We start from the raw sequence: 22,735 nt of genomic DNA on the forward strand, positions 1-22,735 counted from the left end.
AGGGTAGGACACAGGAAGGGAAGGCCAGAAGAGAGGCGATCTGCGACTGCCGCTTCAAATGCAGGGGGCCCGGAGCCGAGGAGACAGGCGAGACTGGGGACTGCCCCCCCCCCCTCGGCGGCCCTGGTGCACTAAGTTTAGACCCTCACTCTGTGTGACCTTGGGCAATTATCACTACAGTTTACTTTTTCCATACTGGGCAGAATCCAAGATCCACCGAGCCCAGCATTTTGTTTCCAAAAGTGGCCCAAGCCAGGTCACAAGTATCTAGCATTATCCCACAAAGTGGACAAATTCCCCGTGCCAGGATAATGTGCGCTAAATGCAAATTCTGTAAAGGCAGTTACCGCAGAACTGTTTTTATAGAAAACTCTAGCTTAAGTCATTACCATTTACACCTGACCAAAGGGTCCTTTTACTAAGGTGCGAAAAATGCCTTTTTTTAAATTTTTGCCGAAAATGGACATGTGGCAAAATCAAAATTGGTGCGTGTCCATTTTGGGTTTAAGACCTTACTGCCAGCCATTGACTTAGCAGTAACGTCTCATGCGGTAACCAGGCGGTAATGACCTACGTGATTCAAATGCCACTTGGAGCGGGTCCAATACGTGAGTCCCGAAAATAAAAATTATTTTTTCGGCACGTCAAAAATGAAATTACAAGAGCCACGTGGTAGCCAGGTGGTAACTCCATTCTGGCACACATTGAGTGCGCATAGACGCTTATGCTGCTTAGTAAAAGGGCCCCAAAGGATGGCGTAAATGCTCACGTCTCTATCGGGCACAGAAATAGAAATATTCTATAACTCTGCAAACGCACATGGCCCACTCATGTGCCTCCCCACACCCCCTTTATTTATTTATTTGTAACAATTTGTATCCCACATTTTCCCACCTATTTGCAGGCTCAATGTGGCTTACATAGTACCGTAAAGGCGTTCGCCAATTCCGGTATAAACAGTTAACACAGTGATATTATGGTAGAATAAGGTTCATGTGGAACAAACATATTAGGGAATCGTATAGAGGAAGAGTTAAGTTATGTCCATTACGTTCTTTGGTTTCGTAGTGTGTTGCAGGGTTCAGGTATTTAAGTCGGGTCGGTAGGGTATGCCATTTTGAATAGGTAAGATTTTAGTGATTTCCGGAAGTTTAGGTGGTTATAAGTTGTTTTCACGGCTTTTGGTAGTGCATTCCATAGTTGTGTGCTTATGTAGGAAAAGCTGGATGCATACGTTGATTTGTATTTGAGTCCTTTGCAGCTTGGGCAGTGGAGGTTTAGATATGTTCGTGTTGATCCGGTTGTATTTCTGATCGGTAGGTCGATGAGGACTGTCATGTATCCCGGGGCCTCGCCTTATGAACCAGGGTGCAGATTTTGAAAGCAATACATTCTTTGATTGGGAGCCAGTGCAATTTTTCACGGAAGGGCTTGGCGCTTTTGAATCGCGTTTTTCCAAATATAAGCCTGGCTGCCGTGTTTTGAGCGGTCTGAAGTTTTTTTTATGAGTTGTTCTTTGCATCCTGCGTAAATGCCATTGCAGAAATCTTGTGTGCAAGAGAAGTTACGTGCTTAGTTTACAGAATAGGGGCTTAAGTCAGTTACTATTATTGGTACTTATCTTTAATTAAGTACCAATTTGCTAATTATGTTCTCTGCGTAGCTGATTTTATTCTATAACTGAGCACACAACTGCACACCTAACTTAAGCACTATTTATAGAATTTGAGACATACATTCTAGCTACCTGGTTAATAACTGTTTATGAATTTTTCCTCCAATAACTTATCCAAACTTTTTCAACCCAGCTACACCAACTGCTTCTATTACATTTCCTGGCAAATGACTTCCAGATCTTAAAATAGTTTCTCTCATTGGTTTTAAATATGGTACTTATTAACTTCATGGAGTGTCCCCTAGTCTTTGTACTTTTTGAAAGGGTAAACATCTGATTTACGTTTACCCGTTTCACTTTAGTCATGATTTTTATAGGCCTCTTGTCATATCTCCTCTCAGCCATTTCTTCTCTAAGCTCAAAAGCCCCAACCTCTGTAGCCTTTCCTCACGGGAGTCCACCAGTGTTCCCACTTCCTCCTGAAAGTTCTCATGCTCTACACCACAGGCACATAGTTGTCTGAACTTGTTAAAGCTGCTGTAATCTTGTTTGCCTAAAATGCAGCTTAAAGTCTAAACATTACTCTAATCCAATCAATGGCTTATTTAGCAAAGAAAACTGTCTCTTAGGCTCACTAGTTTTTATTTTGTTTTTCTAGTGCATAGCTATTGTGGATCAAGGCAAGGCAGTTAAAGCTTATATGGAGAAAAATACATAATATCAAATGCCTGAAGACGCAACAGAAAGGACCAGATTCAGGGGCCCTTTTACAAAGCGATGGTAAGCCCAACACGGGCTTACAGCAAGCTAATCTGGAGCTCAGCGCAGGCGCCAGCGGTAGTTCCAGCCCCAGCACATACCATTTCCCGCACTAGGGAAAATAGGGCCGTATTGTTTTTTAGCGCAGCGCTAACCTGGCAGTAATCAAGCAGCATCGGTTACAGCTGGGTTTAGTGCAGGAGCCCTTACCACCACCTGAATGGGCGCATGGTCATGCGGTAAGAGCAGTCTTACCACATGGCTATGGCTATTTTCAGGGCTGCAGCGCAAAATTTTTACCGCAGCTCAGTAAAAGTACCCCTCAGTAAAAGGCACTCAAAAATAGACACTGAAAAAATAACTGCTAAGTGCTATTCTATAAAGTGTGTGCACCCTTTGTAGAATAGTATTTAGCGCCAACTGTCATGCCTGACTTTAGGCACCAGATTTACACCTGCTGAAACCTGGTGTAAATATTGCTGCCCAAGTAGGTGCACTAAGGTGGTATTCTATAACTATAAATGCAACTTTTCAGAATGCCCCAACACACCCCCAGACATTCCCCTTTTGAGTTACATGCCAGACGCATGTGCAAATTTTAGTAAGTGCCAGTTATCAATGATTGGTTGTTAGCACCCAATTATTGATGGTTAAGAGTTCATTAACCAATTAATTTATGCACATATCACAGCAGTGTGCACATATTTGGGTGTCATATATACAATTTGGGGGAAAATGCTTTGTCTTGGTATGTGTATTTTGGTAACGTTTGTAGGAAAAGAGAAAGAACCAAGGCGCGGTGCCCCCTCAGTTGCACAAAGCCACCATTAACATGGGTCTGTGCATGCAATGAGCCTGCATGAGGTGGGTCAATGGGGTGGGATGCTGAGAAGCCAGAGAGCTTTCCCGCCACGCACCGGCATCCCACTGGGAGGAAAAGGAGAAAGGGGTATATAACCCCAGGGGAGGTCCTGGGCACCATCTTCGGCTGACGTTCAGGAAAGTGCATTCCTCCCTAATTGATTGGATTCAATCTTCCACCCATAACGTTGCAGCTTTGGGCAGATGTACCCACGCCTGATTTGAGATAAGGTTTGCAGCTGAGACAGTTGCGCCTCAAGTTGAACCCCCTTGCTGGGAAGCAGGGAGTTCTGGATTTCTGTTGTGTGTACTATCAGTCTTGCAAATAGCAGCAGTCTGGGATTTGCATGTTAAAGCTGGGAAGCTCTGGGTTTTGGCTTGGGTATCCTAACTTTAAAATTACGTTAATTTGAATAAAGTTGCAGCCAAGTTGTTGCCATTTCAATTGCATGAGACCTGTGTTCATTTATTTGAGTGATAGAGGTTCTGGGCAGGATTGAGAAGTCACAGTTGCCTAGGTTATCAATCTTGCATTCCTGTTGTGAATCAATCTTGCAAACAGCATATATACCCATGCAGGTTTTCCCCTGTCCTGCACAGAGATGAATGCTTAGCAGCTTTCTTGCATCTGATAGTGAGGTAACTTGCTGAGTATGTGTGACCTGGAGGTGCGGCTGCTAGAGAAAGGATGCAGGGCTCAAAAGACCTTTGCTCTGACCCAGTGTAACACCTTTTATTTCTTATTTGCTTTTAACTCTTGTTTATTGGCTTCTTAAAGTATACAGAATAAACACTGTAACAAGGCAACAAATGAATAAACGGGTTTCTCCTTGCACCCTATTTTATTTTCAGAAACAGCCAATCATTCTTTTCTTTCTGTAAACCTCTTTTTGTACATTTACTCATCTGCAGTCACTCATTTTTCCTTAATCTTTATTGAATGCCATCATTCTACTGACAGACTGGCAAACAAACAAGAACATTTTTGAAACAAGTAACATGGAAAGAAAAACTGGCTGCAGTGTTTAAATATGCCATATATGATAGTTTAGTTATAAAATCTTCCATACCTCACATACAGAGACGAGCCTGTTCAATGTGGCTTCCAAAATCACATGCATAAAACTAAATAAAAAAACCAATTCTCACATATCAACATCCTCAACCCCTATATCTATGCCATGCAGCCTGCATCTAACACAAATGCTCCATCACCTACTTCTTACCACCATGGGTGTAGCCAGACCTTGTGGTGGGAGAAGGGCAAGAGCCCGAGGTGAGAGTGTACATTTTGGTCTGCCGCCACACCACCCTGCCGCAGCAAATACCTTGGCTGGCGGGGGTCCCCAACCCCTGCCAGCTGAAACCTTGTCCAGCGCCGGTCTCTGGTGCCACCACGTTGCCTGCCCTGCTCTCTCTTCCCCTCACGTCCTGCGCATGCCTTTTAGTGAAATTGAGCATGCTCAGTTTCAATAAAAGGAGCGTGTTGGAAGTGAGGGGAAGACAGAGCAGGGCAGGCAACGTGGCAGATAAAGGCCATATGACCCATCCAGTCTGCCCATCCTCTGTAACCCCTAATTCTTCCTGTTCCTAAGCAATCCCACATGCTTATCCCATGCCTTTTTAAATTCTGGAACAGTCCTTGACTCCACCACCTCCACCGGGAGGCTACTCCACTCCTCCACCACCCTTTCTGTGAAATAATACTTCCTTAGGTTACTCTTAAGCCTATTCCCTCTTAACTTTGTCATATGCCCCCTCATTCCAGAGCATTCCTTCATTTGAAAAAGGCTCTCTTCCTGTACATAAAATACCCTTGAGATATTTAAATGTCTCTATCATGTCTCCTCTCTCCCTCCTCTCTTCCAGCGTATACATGTTGAGGTTCATAAGCCTGTCCCTATAATTTTTGCGTTCAAGACCGCTTACTAATTTCGTAACCGCCCTCTGGACCGACTCCATCCTGTTTATATCTTTCCGTAGGTGCGGTCTCCAGAACTGCAGGCAGTACTCCAAATGAGGCCTCACCAGAGACTTGAATAACGGCACTATCACCTGGTATCTCGCTACTTCTAGCCTACTACTAGCAGGCTATACATTATGCAACCAGTGGCAAACTATGCAGTTTAGTCACTAGGGAGGCAATTTTATAAAGGGAGCCCATTCTGTAAAGGAAAGTAGGCCCTACTTTCTTAAATATGAGCGTGTAGCAAGTCAAACATATGTATTTTATGAACAAGTACTTACATCAGCCATAGAGCTCACATCTAGTTTGCTAAACACACATGTAAATTATACTATTCTATCATTTATGTGCATTAGGGGCCCTTTTACTACACGGCAGTAAAAAGTGGCCTGCAGTAACCTGGACGCACGAATTTGGCGCACTGTGCTATTTTTTACCGCAGCTGGGAAAAAGGGCTTTATGTGGTGGGGTGGTAAATGGCCGTGCACTAAAATTCAAACTAGCACACAGTTGTTTACTGCCTGAGCACTTACCGCCACCCATTGGCCTAGCGGTAAGGGCTCACGTGCTACTTGTGCGGTAATCAGTTCGCATGTGCTAATGTGGCCACGCTGCTGATTACCACTGGGCACACACATACATACCCCACAGTATTTTATTTATTTACATTTTGCTCACACCTTTTTCAATAGTAGCTCAAGGTGAGTTACATTCAGGTATACTGGATATTTCTCTGTCCCAGGAGGGCTCACAATCTACGTTTGTACCTGAGGCAACGGAGGGTTAAGTGACTTGCCCAAGATCACAAGGAGCAGCAGCGGGATTTGAACCGGCCACCTTGAGATTGCAAGACCGGTGCTCTAACTACTAGGCCACTCTTCCACTAGAAAAATATTTTCTATCACAGGAAATAGTGAGCACCAACTTCAAAATGACCACTGGGCACCCGTGCTAGCCCGGAAGTAGCTTGGTGCGCTACCTAAGCGTTAGCCCTACCGCAGCTTAGTAAAAGGGCCCCTTAGACTGTGAGCCCACCAGGAACAGAGAACATACCTGCACGTAATATGTAAACAGCTTTGGTTGTACCACAGAAAGGTGGTATACCAAGAATCTAATAAACAAACATAACCGCACCCCGCCCATGTTCCAGCCATATATATGCCCACCTTCAAAGTACATGCCACCACATTCAGATATTATCAGGCTCATTTTCAAAAGAGATAGACGTCCAAAAAGTGACATAAGTCAGCATTTGGACGTTTATCTCACAGAATATATGTAATCATTTGCCCAGCAGGGATAGGGATATAGCAGTGGTAAAAGGGGGGAGGGGAAGAATGGTTCTTTCAAGGGAAAACATGAAGAGCACATCTAATGCAGTGGTTCTCAACCCAGCCCTCAGGACATACATAGCCAGAGAGAGAGAGCGCGAGAGAGATACACAGTATGAAATAATTCTTTTAGGACTAATTTTCTGGAATCCTCAGTCCTATCTGGCTTTTTTTAAAACTCTGTGCATCTTTTCACCAGGTTTTCCCCATAACAAAAATTTGGTCCTCTTTCAATAAGTTTTTGCAGCATTAATTTGCCTCCAGAGGGGCAGCCAGATTTTTTTTCAACCCCTTCTGTATAGTTTCCAATATTTTGTTGGGTTGGAAAGAATAAAAAGGAAACCAATCCAACATTTTTCTCAACAATCCTTCTCATTCTTTGGCAACAGGCTGTTTAACCTCATGACTCCTCTAACTTATGTCATAACATGGAGGACAGCAGCTCTACCCATCGTAGAATGAGACCACATTAATGGCCATTTTAACTGCAATAATCATTAACGTATTAACATAGTAAATAATGGCAGAGTAGCAGTGACCATTAACATAGCAGAATAGTAAATAATGGCCAATTGAGTCTGCCAAGAAGGTTGTGGGATTGTATCTGCTGAACAGTGCAGGTTACTTTCCCCATGTTTTTTTTTCAGTGGTACAAAAATCATTACTTAGCTGAAGTGCTCAATGCTTGGTTCATAGGAGCCGATTCTGTGGGTGCTTGAGCACCCCCAATATTGAGAAAATGCCTTGTATGTGTCCAGAGAGGGGTTATTGCCATTGGGCTTAGCACCCCCAATACTTTCGAAAAGTTGGCTCCTATGGCTTGGTTTATACCTTCTTGTCATTTAGGAATCTTTTTTAACTCCAGCACCAACTTTTTGTTTCTACCACCTCTTTCAGGACACCATTCCACACATCCAGCATCTTTTCTGTGAAAAAAAAATATTTCCTGATGTTTTTGTCTCTACCTCCCCATGGCTTCATATCATGTCCTCTAGTTCTAGAATTACTCCTCACTTGGAAAAGGCTTGTTTTTTTCAGTAATTCCTTTCCAGTATTTAAAGGTCTGTATCATATCCCCTTTGTCCCTCCTCTCCTCTAGGGTATACATATTTAGGACTTCCAGTCTATTCTCATGTGTCTTCCGAGAGAGACCTCTTACCATGTTGGTTGCTTTCCTCTGTACTGACTCCAAGCACCAGAGGAAGTTGGTTTAACTCAAAATCATCACACAGGAAAAGTAAGCAGCCTTATCAATATTCAAAACAGCACCTTGGTGAACATTACGGTACTGAGTTCAGAGTCCCTTTATTTTGCAGAAAAACTGTAATTAAGATGGTTCAGAGGACTACAAATGATTCTCCAAATAAATAACATTTACAAGGTTATCTTAATTTGAACCTTGCTCCCATATCCAAAATTTGTGACGTTAAGAAACTTCTCCCTCCTACTCAGTGTCCATCTTGAAACATCAGGAAATACAGAAGTATTTCCGCCAAGAAAATTACAATCATCAAAGCTAAAGAGAACAAAATAATGTATCTTTATCTTGGAGGAAGACAAAAAACAAAATAGATGGCCCTAGATGAGGTAACTTCATCTGCTGACCTTTGTAAAAGGGTAACAGAACAAGGGTAGAAGGGAACCAAATCCAAATGACCAGCCCAGACTAAGAAGTGAGAGCTCCAAAACAAGTTTATTGGGACCCAACATGGTCCGTGTTTCGGCAACAAGACTTCCTCAGGGGTCGGGTAATATAAACCTACTGTACAATGCCAAAAATGTGGAAGTGCTGACAAAGCTCAGGCGAGAGAATGCTGGATCCACAAAGAGCACTGTCTTGGGAAAACAGTCAAACAATAGGTTTATACTACCCGACCCCTGAGGAAGGCTTGTTTTGGAGCTCTCACTCCTTGGTCTGGGCTGCTCATTTGGATTCGGTTCTCTTCCACCCTTGGTCTGTTGTGCTTGCATCTCTGTGGAAAGTGTGGACACCCTTTTTCCTGTTTCCAATGGTTTGCAAAAGGGTCTCAGAGACATGTGCAGTGTGTGTCAAATCAGTATCACCTCCCAGCTAGCACGTTCGCCAGGTGGTAATTCCGAGTTTGGCGTGTGCCGAAAACCTGTGGTATAAAATGATTTTCTACAGCGGGGACATTCTCAGCAGTAATCGGCAGTTGGCACACGCTGGATGGTTACCACGTGGGTAATGAATGAGCCCTTACCACTAAGTCAATGGATAGCAAGAGCTCAGGCTGTAAATAGACGCATACTGGTTTTAGTTTTGCCGCACACCCATTTCCCGGCCTCAAAAAAAAACCTTTTTTCCAGATGCGGTAGAGAAATAGTCCAGCATGCATCCAATACACATGCCCACATTACTGCAGGCCACCTTTTAGTGTGCCTTTGTAAAAGGGCCACTCAGTTAAGTTCAAAAGATCTGTGGAACCATCCTCCATCAGATAATCCCCTTCAGCTTGAGGCTGGGCCTTAGAAATAAGAACATAATAAATCTTCTGCAATTGTGAAAGGCCAGATTCAGGTTATTTTGAATGCCTCTCTGAGGAATTTTTTTAAATGTCCTTTTGGGTACCCTTATCACACCCTTATCACCTCTCGCCTAGACTACTGCAATTTGCTTCTCGCTGGTCTCCCGCTCAGCCATCTATCTCCTCTTCAATCTGTCCACAACTCTGCTGCGCGTCTTATATTCCGCCAGAGTCGCTATAATCACGTTAGCCCTCTCCTCAAGTCGCTTCACTGGCTCCTTATCCGCTTCCGCATACGGTTCAAACTTCTCCTTTTGACCTACAAATGCATCCACTCCGCAGCTCCTCAGTACCTTTCCGCTCTCATCTCTCCCTACACTCCTCCCCGTGAACTCCATTCGCTGGGTAAATGTCTCCTGTCGTCCCCCTTCTCCCCCACTGCTAACTCCCGGCTCCGTTCCTTCTATCTCGCTGCTCTCTATGCCTGGAATAGACTCCCTGAGCCAGTACGTCAGGCTCAGTCTCTGGCTGTCTTCAAGTCTAGGCTTAAAGCCCACCTCTTTGCTACTGCTTTCGACTCCTAACCATGACTCTCTTACTCAACGCCCTCACTTATCACCCCTACCACTGCAATTTCCCCACCCCTAGCTGTCTGTTCGTCTGTCCAATTTAGATTGTAAGCTCTGTTGAGCAGGGACTGTCTTTTCATGTTAATTTGTACAGCGCTGCGTAAGTCTAGTAGCGCTATAGAAATGTTTAATAGTAGTAGTAGTAGTAAGTCATTAACTGAGGAAGATTAAGGATCCTCAAATTTAAGTGCCTTATATACAGTTTTAAATTTTTCAGTTTTTCAAAGATACACCATTTTGTCCTGAAAGCAAATTCAGATTTCTTCGGTTATCTGTTTTCACTGTGTAGAAACCTGCCCCAATTTTCCAGTCTCAGAGACAGAACCTTCTACTTTCTGAATCCTTAGAGAATGTGATGTCACAGTAGGAGTTATGCCTGAACATATCTTCAGCAATGTCTCCAATACTTTTCCCCACCACTGAGCTGAGACTTACCGGCCTGTAGTTTCCCACCTCTTCCCTTCAAATTGTTCATAAACATCCTCATCTGTGAGTAGTGCCATAAGCATTTAATTTTGATATGTCATTTTGCTATCAGACATTATTCCCCTAATTCTATAAATGGTGCTTTAACTTGTGTGTGCGCAAATTTGGGCAACCACCCAATTTGTGCATGCAATTTAATTAAGCCAATTAGTGCCAATAATTGGGAGCTAACAATTATCAGTGCTAATTGGAATTAATTAAAAATTACACGCATATATCTATGCATCCGGATCTGTGCGCAAATATTACACATGGCTTCAAAAAAGGGAAGCGGCTATAAGAGGGACATTGATGGATCAGGAGTGTTCCCACAATTTCCCCTGGGTTCTCTATAGCGTGCCTAGAGATCCACGCCGGTATCAGCAAATGGTGAGATTAGTGTGATTGGTAAGATATGTGAGAACAACATTGGATACATTTTTTTATATAAGGTCAATATTTAAATGTTGAATAAAGGAAAATATTAAATATTAAGTATGGTAGTTACTGGATTAATATAAAATTTATAAGCAATAGAGATCTTCTGAATTCAACTAAGCTTTTCCAAACAGTAAAAGTTCTTAATGATACAAATTTTCTTAATAGCAAATCAAATTGGCAACTTATTTTAAATCAAATAGAGAAACTTTATTTAAATCTGCAAATAAAGAGCAAAATTAAGAATCAGTATTTGTCCAGAAGTAGATTGCTATCCTATGGATAAGATATGGCACTCTTTTCCTTCCATACCTATTTAAGATCTTGATAAATTGATTAACAAGCTTTCAAATCATACTGCACACTTGATACATTGCCCTACCTATTTCACAAAATTCACCCCAAAAGGTTTCAGACATATACTACTATGGCTTCAATTTTATTTTGCTTCTGGCGAATTTCCATAGAAATTTTAGCAAATTGTTCTCACTCCAATTAGGAAAAGTCTGACCATCTCTATCAAATTATAGACCTGCTGCTTCTATACTATACTTTGTTAAAATTATGGAAGCCCTAATCATTGACCGCCCAATATTTAGCAGTATTTAACCAGCCAGGAATGACTCTTGGCCGATTAAATACTCTTAAGCTGGCTAAGCGTTAATATTCAGCGTGAGATAGCCAGCTATCTCGACTGAATATTAGCACTTAGTAGCTAGCCTGGTTACCAGCTATGTCGCACGACATAGCCAGTTAGCGCTGGTATTCAATCAGCTGACCAGCTACGTTTAGTGGCCAGATAAACCCTCATAACTAGCAGATCTATCTTTTGCTGCTATAACTTAGCTGGTTAAGCTAATTCATTGGCTGACTGGCTATTTTATTTATTAGGATTTATTTACCGCCTTCTTGAAGGAATTCACTCTAGGCGGTGTACAGTAAGAATACATCAAACATGAGCAATAGACAATTAGAGCAGTAAAAATATTCGAACAATACAAAGTATGGTATGGTACACTACTTGCAATGACAACACAATATGTACTAGAACATTATAATTGGTAGTGAGGGGTAAGGCAAAGTTGTAACATACAGATGAGTAAGGAAGTAGGAAGAATTAGAAAGTAAGGTGATTGATTTGAAGAAAGTTGCACGTGAGGTCAGAGAGATGGTTAAACATGTCCCGTTGCAGTATGTGCAGCCCAAGCCAATCCTTGTGTGTGTGAGTGAGACTAACAAGTTAGTTACTTCTTCCATTAAAGGCTTGGTTGAACAGCCAAGCATTCTCCTGCTTCCTGAAGTACAGATAGTCTTGTGTTAAGCTAAGCCTTTCAAGCAATGCATTCCAGAGTGTGGGGGCTACTCCGGAGAAGGCTAGCTTGTGGGTATCACATCGTGTAATGTCTTTTGGAGAGGGTGGAGTTAGTGAAAGTCCTTGGGAGGACATTAGTGTCCATGGCGGTGTGTGGAGGATCATCCTATTCTTCACATACTCAGGGCCATTTCCTTTCAGGGCCTTGAAGATCAGACAGAGTTTTAAATTTAGCCCTGTATTGTACTAGTAGCCAATGAAGTTTTTGCAAAAATGGTGTGTTATGGTCACGTCGCTTGCAACCTTCTATGAGTCTTGCTGCTGCATTCTGAATCAACTGGAGCTGGTGCAGGCCCCTTTGTAGTCAGACCTATGTTCAAAGCAGCCAACAAAAACCTGGAAGTTCAATGCTGGTCGCTGGATACAGCCTGCAACTGAATTTCCAGCTTCTCTGCCAACCCTGAGAATTAGCCAGGCTGCCTCCCGTAGTCTGGATATTGGCCCCTGGATATTTAGCTACCTGGATCACTTTAGCCTTCTACACGTTTCCCAGTGGAGGAGTAACCTAGTGGTTAGTGCAGTGGACTTTGATCCTGGGGAACCGAGTTCGATTCCCACTGCAGCTCCTTGTGACTCTGGGCAAGTCACTTAACCCTCCATTGCCCCTGGTACAAAATAAGTACCTGAATATATGTAAACCGCTTTGAATTTAGTTGCAAAAACCTCAGAAAGGCGGTATATCAAGTCCCATTTCCCTTTCCAATCGGATTTCTGTGCTTTATATAGCACAAAGACATTGTGTATGTTGATTACACGAGTCAAGCAAATTATGAGGAAAGGTAATTGAGCATTAATAATGCAGTTAGATCTCTCAAGTGCCTTTGATTTGGTTCATTATGATATACTTCTGAGGAAGTTGGATAGTACTGGAATATCTGGTAAAAATGCTAGAATGGTTCAGGAGCTTCCTTTCAAATAGATCTAACATGGTCAAGATGCAGGGGGATTTCTTCCAAAGTTGGTCACCTAGTTGTGGGGTCCTTCAGGGGTACCCGCTGACACCAGCCTTGTTTAATGTGTTGCTATCATCTCTAGGTAATTTCTTTGAAAGGGCCAGCTACCAAGTATATATTTATGCTGATGATATTACTGTTTTGATCACAACTGACCGTGTATTAGAAGACACACTCTCTATAGTAACTCAGTGTATATCTCATCAGTAATTTCTTCCAACTTAGTAAGGAAAAGACAACATTTCTATTGATGATGTTGAACTTGATAATGACTACCTTTGTACTAGAAAATATTAACATATATACTGAAAAAAAATCAATTAAAACGTTAGCAATAAGTACATAAGTGTTGCCGTACTGGGACAGACCAAAGGTCCATCAAGCCCAGCATCCTGTTTCCAACAGTGGCCAATCCAGGTCACAAGTACCTGGCAAGGTCCCAAAACAGTACAATATATTTTATGCTGCTTATCCCAGAAATACAACAACAAAGAATAAATAATGGCTAAACTTAGTCCAACAATAATTTGTAAAAAGCACACAACAAAAACTGGACAAAGTTCACGTATTGCAATAGGGCCATAAACGGCTAGGGAGGTTCTCATAACGTCAGAAATATCCGTGTGTGCCAACTGTTGTTCTGGCTCACCGGTCTGTATGTATTTGTAATCATTGAACACCTCCAGCCAGCCAATGGTACCCGCTAGTACTCATATGTGAAAAAAATTGCCTATATATTGTTCATTAATTTCAGAAAAAAGGCACAACAATGTCCGTGGGTACCATTGTTCAAAAATTCAAAAATTAAACATTATTGCAATTAATGAGCAAGTAATGCACAAAATCAACTTAAGTAAATGAGCAAGTAATGCACAAAATCAACTTAGCTTGTAAGCTCCCAGCTCTGTCTAATAACTTCAACGGCTGGAGCTCATCGGGTTTCAGTTTAGGTTAGTGAAACCTCTTTAGGCAACTCCGGTAATCTGATAAGCCCGACAGGACCCTGTTTCGCGGTCTCTTGCTTTGTCAAATACATACAGACTGGTGAGCCAGAACAACAGTTGGCACACACGGATATTTCTGACGTTATGAGATAACCTCCCTAGCCGTTTATGGCCCTATTGCAATACGTGAACTTTGTCCAGTTTTTGTTGTGTGCTTATCCCAGAAATAAGCAGTGGATTTTCCCAAGTCCATTTTAATATTGACTTATGGATTTTTCTTTTAGGAAGATATCCAAACCTTTTTTAAACCCCACTAAGCTAACTGCTTTTACATTCTCTGGCAATTAATTCCAGAGTTTAATTAGTATTTTTGGAAACAGTAAACAAGCGATTCTCGTTTATCCGTTCCACTCCACTCAGTATTTTATATACCTCTATCATAGCTCCCCTTAGCCATCTTTTCTCCAAGCTGAAGATCCCTAGCTGTTTCAGCCTTTCTTCATAGAGAAGTCATCCCATCTCCTTTATCATTTTTATCACCCTTCTCTGTACCTTTTCTAATTCCACTATATCTTTTTTGAGATGTGGCGACCAGAATTGCACACAGTATTCAAGATGCGGTCACACCATGGAGCGATACAAAGGCATTAGCATTGTAACATCCTCATTTTTATTTTGCATTCCTTTCCTAATACCACCTAACATTATATTTGCTTTCTTTGCTGCCGCAGCACACTGAACAGAGAGGGTTTCAAAGTATCGTCAATGATGACTCCTAGATCTTTTGTTGATTTTAGATTAACTATGGAGAAACAAATAATCATTTAACTAAAAGTTGTTTCTGGATTATAAGGCAATTAAGATGAATATGGAAATGCCTTCATCACAATCAATTTAGATTGATAATGCAATCACTTATCCTAAGCAAATTGGATTACTATAAATATGGTTTACTTGGGTGTGTCAAAAAAAACTTACAAGAACGGATACAGACAATTCAAAATATGACTATTCAATTAATTTTTGCTTTTTATGTAACTCTACCCTGGCTCCTAGTAGAGTCTAAAACTGTGTTTAAACGTGGAAGTCTACTATGTAAGATCTTATATGGTTTGATTCCCTCATATGTGTTGTCCTTAATTTGTAGGCCTACGTCTACAAGAAATCATCGTCATCATCCCCAAGTCCTATGTGCTATTGGAAATTATTTCAAATATCATTTGCTCATCAAGCAGCCAGATTCTGGTCAGCTTTACCAGAAAATATCAGATCTTTATCTAGCTTTAATCTTTATAAAAAGGCTATTAAAACTCAATTGTTTCAGAAGAATGGTTTTGGGATAAAGTTGTATTTAAATAACTACTATGTTAGCTCCTAGATATTTCAATCTAGCATTCTTTATGTTATACACTTAGAACCAACTTTGGCGAAAGCAGAATACAAGAACCATAACTAACGGGCAATGATTCCAGCCTCTGACTGCCATTATATTATATGCATTTAATTTTCTGTAGTATTTTGTAAAGTAGTATATTAAGCCTAAAATAAATCAAATCTGGTTTTAGAGCAAGGGTTCCCAACCCAGTCCTCCAAACACACCCAGCCAGTCAGGTTTCCAGGATATTCACAATGAAGAAATGCCCCAACCGTATTTGGTTGTCAAACTACTACCTTCTTCTCAGTTTCATGTTACCCAAAAATTTTTTATCATCACTAAATGCACACTCTTCTTAATTCTCATAGTTCTCCTATGTATCTCTTATTATGTTTGCTTGTTATAATATTACCATGTCATTTCACTATCATGTACCAAAACACTTCTGCTATTACTAAATGTATAATTCCTCATGTATTACCACTATTCATGATGTATTGTAAGCCACATTGAGCCTGCAAAGAGGTGAGATAATGTGGGATACAAATGCAACAAATAAAAAAAATAAATAAATGTACATGAGCTAGATTTGCATACAGACATTACATGCAAATCTGCCTCATGCATATTGAATATGGGTATCCCGAAGACCTGACTGATTTGGGGTATTCCCGAGCACTGGTTTAAGAACTCACAATCTAGTTTAAAGGAAAAGTGCAACATCAATTAGTGGGGTCAGAGAGGTGCTCATCAGCAATGGCTAATCGCACACAACTAAAGTTAATTGTTAAAAGAGGACACCAGCAGCAACTGGGAAGCTACCCTGCTGCCTATCCTAGTGGCTTTTTTTTTTTTTTTTAAATAAGAACATTATTGTTATGGGAACTGTGTCTATCAGACTATCTAAAATTACAGGTGCTTCCTCCCCTTTCTGAGCTAGAAGCAGCCCAGCCTTTCAAGAGTACTGGCTTAAAAAAAAAAAAAAAGATTCATAGCCTGACAACACTATGAGGCAATAGCCAAGGGGAGAGTGGAAAGGTGCCACCCCCTACCTTTAGAACACACCCACCACTATCATCTCTAGCACCCTGCAGCCAATCATTTGGGAACTGAACAGATAAGACAGAGCACCACCTTTCAGTGTGCACTACACAGCTTGCCAAGTCTGGCCCAGAAGCAGCTATGCAGTCTCCATGTGATTTACAGTGGGGTACCCTCCACAGATTACCAGGCACAGAACTTCCTCTTCCACCCCCTTCTCTTTTCCATCACCAACACAACAGTGTTTTGTTACTGGATCCCACTGAGCTGGATGAAGCTTTCTGGGGAAAAATACTTTCACAATGTACATTATGGAAGAATACCATAGTTAAGCAGAGTCACATGCTTCTCAATTTATACTTTTATATGCTTCTCAATGTTTTACTTATAAACTGCATTTCACATATTCAGTGCAACCAATGCAATGCAAAAAAGGATTACAAATGCTTAATATGCACAATTTAAACAATAGTATAGCTACTTCCACTTTCTGAACTGCATGCATCTGATGACATGGACTCTTGTCTTTGAAAGTACCTGCCTCAAACTTTTTAGTGTGAAAGGGTAAGGCGCCACTGTCCATAACAGTGGAAAATCTAACTTGGAAATTGTAACAAACAAAAAACAGGGGATGAAGATTGTCATACGTGTCTGCTATAATCAGCAGAGAATAGCAGTGCTAGATTTGTGGAATAAAAGTGTTTTAAAATAAACACACAATTAGGCGAATAACTACAAATAAGTTCAGCGCAATAAGTGTACAATGCAGCCCATGCCCCACCTAGTTCCTGCCCCCTAACACAATGTGCAGTTAATGCACGAATCAGCGTGTACAAGCTGCCATGCCACTGTGGTAACCAAAGGTTTGATTAACAGGAGACGGCAAGAACGCGCTTAGACCATTACCTGGGCTGAGGCCAGAAGGTGGAGTTTGTCACTATCAATTACATTGGTTTGGGAGTACCAAGATGGTGGTGGCTGCATTGGGGAGAATGAAAACCTCTTTGGGTGGACCAACTTCAGCTTTATGGCATCATGCCGTCTCCTATTTATCAACCCTCCTTAGTGGTAATAGTTGATGTGCTTGTGCAAAGTGGTTAATGCATGCTAATTCACACATTAAATTGCTTGGTAAAAGACGCCTAAGTTTCTTCATAAGAATGTTCAAGCAGAGGGGGATATCAAAAACAAACTTACTTAAATATATAATCAATATATAAATCAAATCTCTTGCAATATTTTTTAACAGAATCATAAAGCAAAAATACCTTTTATGAGGTTTAAATGAAAATATCAGTAAACAACTTTTTTTTGTTGTTTTAGAAACTTCAGTAGTTACCATTCTAAACCAGACAAGCACTCTTGTAAACATGTCATTAGAGTAGAAATAAATAGTCTGAGCTTACTCTTGCCAGTCTGAGGATTTATAAGCAGTGCTGTCATACAGACTTAACACTGTGGCTAGACGTACTTCATGAAACCAAACCAAAAACTTTTACAGGTCACAAAATTGTCTAGCACTCCATTATATATGCCCCCCCTGCTTGCAACAGCATTATATGTTAAGCAGGCTTTAATTATTCACTACCAAAGTTTTTTCAGGGTTTACTAAGAGAGTCTCAGTGTTTTAGCTGCCAAACAAGGCTAGTCTTTGGGACTCTAAATCCTTCTGGCAAACAGTCTAATCGGCCATCTGGAGAACATTTCAGACTGCAAAAGTATGGAGTAAGACCTGCAGCAAGGAAAGACAACCCTAAGCCCCCTGAGACCTCAAATACGTGTCATTTAAGCCCCTTCTGCAAACCGCACTCATTCGAACATTCGGTATTGCTCAACTCCTAAATTCTACCACAGCCCAAGTCTAATTCAATATGGACTGATGCTTCAATAGGCATTTCTCAACATTCAAAGGGCAGATCAAATACTTGCTTGGGTGAGACCGTGGAAAGAAACTTTTCTTTGGAAAAAAAAATGTATTGCCTCAAATGGAAGAGAAATTGTATATCGTTACAAACTAACAAAAACCCTAAGCATTTGTATTCACAAAACTGACGATTTGCAGCTCATCTGTATTATCTTTCCTGAAAGCAGAAAAACATCTGGAGTCAAGAAGCAGAAGCCTGGACCAGTTAATTATGTCACTGGAATGTAATTTGAAATTGCAAGGCAGGCATACGCATGCCAAATAAAAGTTAAACATTCGTATAATTACGGATTTGACCGACATCTGCTTTTAACCATTTGGAGGGGGAAAAATAAGAAATAAAACTCTTCCGTGCGTTTTGAGTCTGATTATTGGTCATAAATCACACTCTGCTGGGCTGCATTCGCTGTCCCTTACCTGCAGTCTCTCAGTTGCCGGCTGCCACATCTCAGTCTGAGCAATCTGCCTCCTCCCGCTTTCACTCTTCAGTAAGATGTATTTTCCGTTCAGCTCTTACTCGCATCTGCTTTCTGTGACAGTGAATGCGCACACTATCCTAAAACAGCAAATGGTAGGAAAAGAAGCCGCAGAGGGTGCAAAAAAAAAAAAAAAAACAGCACAAATTATAACAGCTTTGGCCCCCACTAGGCTTCTTTCAAGCAAGCTAATCTTCAGCTCGCCTATGTTGCAGCAAGCAAAGGAGCAAAACGCAGCCCCGCCCACGGCCCGCTACCCTGGCAGTCCGCACGGCTCACGTGCCACGCCCACGCTATCGCCCATTGGCTCACGGTTTTTCGCCCACGCCTCCACCCACTGACTCACACGCCTCCTCCCACATCTCCACTTATCATGTGGCTCGCCCCGCCCACGCTCCCACCTCCAGGCTTCAGTGGCATCGCATACCTTCCACTTCCTCTCTGCTTCTGAGGTTCACTCAATAGTGGATTTATTTTAAGAGGTACTAATATATATCATTTTACAGAAATAATATGCTAAAAATTCTGCTAACGTTTAAGACGATCGTGCATATTTGTTTTTGAGAGTAGGTTGTCTCTATTTAAGAAACTCTGAAACTGATATAAAGTCAGAATATAGACTTTTCTAATGTTAGGCTAAGTTATTTGCTGAAATGAATGAAAAAATTGTTTGTGGGGGGGGGGGGGGGTTTGATAGGATTAAGGGCACACAGTGCCAGAGAACACCTCTACGACATCTGAGGTATTGCCCAAGGCTAGTGCCTTGAACCTTGTACAAGAGCATTAGGCATCCTAAACAAATGTACAGCCTTGCAACCACTCGACTTCCAAGCTACCCCCCTCCTCCCTAAAAACGCTTAATTGGACATTAGACTTTTAAATATTAAATAAAAATCTAGCAGCCACACACACACATAATAAAGGCAATTTCTAAATTAAAGGCATTCACCTGGTAAATGGACTATTCTGAAAATTGTCCATCCTTTCTGCCACTAAAAGTAGGAGCTGGTAGTTCTTTTGAGTTGCTGTAGCGATCGTGACCTATTGTTTTGTGTTGACTGCAGCTGTACTATGCTATTTCTCTAGAACCTGCTAAGTGATCTTGATTCTATTGCCAGTATCTAGAGGCTCAGCAGAAAACCCCGTTCTACTTACTGCTTCAGATTGTCCCCTTTATTTATGCATGAATTATTTAGTTATAGACACTTTTTATACTACTTTTCACAACCTACATTAAAGCAGTTTACATTAAAAAAATCAAGAAAAAGTCAAAGGGGTAACAGATAAAGTATAGACAAATGATGTTTACACCTAGGGCAAAACAGAAGACAATAAACATGACATATGAGGAAACAACAATAACAGAGGGCCAAACTCTGGACAGCCAATGACCAAAGTTATAGCTCAATCAACCAAAACAATTAAAGACCAAGTCGAAAAAGTATGCTTTCAGGCCTGATTTAAACGTCTTATAAATTGTCTTTAACCACAGATAATTTGGCAAGGGGTCCCATTGCACAGGAGCCAAGAAAAAGAATGCTGAGTGTGTTGTACATCCAAAATGAGCATGCACTATGGGTGGGAAACTAAGAAAATTCATGGGAGCAAAAAAAAAAAAAAAAAGTTAAGGAATGAGCAGGATGGACAATGGGTGAAAAGTAATACCTAGAATTTCATACTATAAATTTATTTTATTTTATTTTATTTAGATTTTGCTCACACCTTTTTCGGTGGTAGCTCAAAGTGAGTTACATTCAGGTGCACTGGATATTTCTCTGTCCCAGGAGGGCTCACAATCTAAGTTTGCACCTGAGGCAATGAAATGACAGGCAGCCAGTGCTGTTCTATTAGTCAATGAGTGAAATGGTCAATTTTTTTTTCAAAATAGAATTTCTGACATAAAGAAACTTCAAATGACCCCAAAAATAAAATGGCAATACAACTTTTCTAAGACCATTATAAATGGAATTGCATTAATATAAGCAAAAGATTACCATTGTATGCATTAAGGTTTGAAGAGTCGAGGTAGAGAATGACACGGGGACAAAGTTTGTCTCCGTCCCCACAGGCCCTGTCTCCATCCCCGCCCCATCCCCGCAGGTTCTGTCCCCATCCCCACCCCATCCCCGTGGTCTCTGTCCTCTTCTGCAGAAGCCTCAAACACATGATTTTATATTTAAATCTTTTTGTTAAAATATAAAAAGGAACAATATGCTGTGCAACTGTTGTGTATAAATTACAAATAGAGAACAATAATAACAAAGAGCAGCTATAAACCCTCCTTCCCACCACCACCCTCTACCCTTCCAACCCCAACAATAGATGATTTCTACTACACCAAGGAATCCTAATTCACACTGTTAAAATGTCCAGGGGTATAAAATACAACCCGTTCTATATGCCCTAGAGAGGAAAATATGCCCTATAAAGCACTGTTCTGTTTTTTTAATCTACTACTACTACTTAACATTTCTAGAGCGCTACTAGGGTTACGCAGCGCTGTACAAATTAATAACTAAGGACGGTTCCTGCTCAGAAGAGCTTACACTCTAAAGGACGAAATGTCAAGTTGGGGTAGTCTAGATTTCCTGAGTAGAGGTGTTGTGATTAGGTGCTGAAAGTGACATTGAAGAGGTGGGCTTTGAGCAATGATTTGAAGATGGGTAGGGAGGGGGCCTGGCGTATGGGCTCAGGGAGTTTGTTCCAAGCATGGGATGAGGCGAGGCAGAAAGGGCGGAGCCTAATGGGAATAATCTGTGGATAAATAAGAAATCATCAACAATCTCAGGACTCAATCTAGCTCTCCTGTCTTCCACAGTCCTTCCTGGAATAGAAGTTTTCTTCGTAGAAGATGTGCTGGTAGCAGGATGTACAGGATCTCCCATGCAAATTTTGCTAGTTGTGGCCAGTATGTATGCTTGTTTTTCCAAAAAATCTAAATATCTTTGTAGGCATCACTTAAACATAAATAACAGTTCAGTTCATTAACAGGCTTCAAAGTAGAAAATGACACGGGGACAAAGTTTGTCCCCTGTCCCCGTCCCTGTGGGCTCTGTCCCCATCCCCGTGGGATCTGTCCCCGCCCCATCCCTGCGAGCTCTGTCCCCATCCCCGTGGTTACTGCAGTTCCCCATCCCCATGTCATTCTCTAAGTTTAAGTATTTACTAATTACCTAGCAGCTTGAATATGTCTGAGGGCAAAAAAATAAAGTTTCACAGTGGTAGAAATTTGGGACATGAAACTGGGCTCCCGCACTAACCTACTTGAGCACACAGTTATGGAACGCACTGCCGCGCAACTTGAAATCGATATACGAAATAGCAAACTTCCACGTACTACTGAAGACCCATCTCTTTGAAAGAGTATACCAAAAAGATCAACCCAAGTGAATATGCACAACTTGCCTATTTAATTTTAGAACTGTCTCCTAATATCTGCTTGTATATTACTACTTTTCTTTTATCATCATGCTGACCAAGAACATGCAATACTAAATGTTTATTACTAACATTCTTCCACTACTCATGATGTATTGTAAGCCACTTTGAGCCTGCAAAGAGGTGGGATAAGGTGGGATACAAATGCAACAAATAAATAAACCTGGCAGTAACTAGACAGCACAAGATGCTGCCTGATTACCACAGGGGAACACCCTGAGGAAATTTCAACACCCACATTGGGCCAGCGGTAGTTTCGGGTTGCTGAGCAACAACGTTTAGTAAAAGGGGCCTTGCGGTAGCATCAGCTGCTGGATTTTTTTTACCGGCTGAGGCCTTTTTTTACTGCGGCGGGTAAAAAGCCCGAAAAAGGAAATGGTTGTGTGATAAACACTTGCCGCACAGCCATTTCCGGGGGAGCTCTTACCACCACCCATTGAGATGGCGGTAAGAGCTCCCATGCTAACCCGGCAGTAACCAGTCAGTGTGCACTGCTGACTGAATATTGCCGGGTACTCCTAGTGGTAAAAATTACAGCTTATGGTGCATACTGGGGGCCAGCGTTAGTGCCAGATTTTCGTGTGACAACCCTTTAGTAAAAGGGCCCCATAAGGAATTGCAGAAGGCTATCCTCAAGGATCTGCCTTCTGTCTCACCCTCAT

At 41.5% G+C, this 22,735-nt stretch overlaps 1 protein-coding gene across 1 annotated transcript in view; it reads right to left on the minus strand.

Annotated features, from left to right (window-relative positions):
* The window catches only part of PID1 (phosphotyrosine interaction domain containing 1), a 221,081-nt gene extending 202,165 nt beyond the window's left edge, over positions 1-18,916 (minus strand). The window contains exon 1 of the mRNA XM_030216226.1: positions 18,577-18,916. Within this exon, the coding sequence (XP_030072086.1) occupies positions 18,577-18,606 (30 nt within the window). The 5' untranslated portion in view covers positions 18,607-18,916. The remainder of the gene's footprint in view (positions 1-18,576) is intronic.
* Between the last annotated feature and the right edge of the window lie 3,819 nt (positions 18,917-22,735).

Source organism: Microcaecilia unicolor, chromosome 10 (assembly GCF_901765095.1).
Source record: "Microcaecilia unicolor chromosome 10, aMicUni1.1, whole genome shotgun sequence".
Taxonomy (NCBI): Eukaryota; Metazoa; Chordata; class Amphibia; order Gymnophiona; family Siphonopidae; genus Microcaecilia; species Microcaecilia unicolor.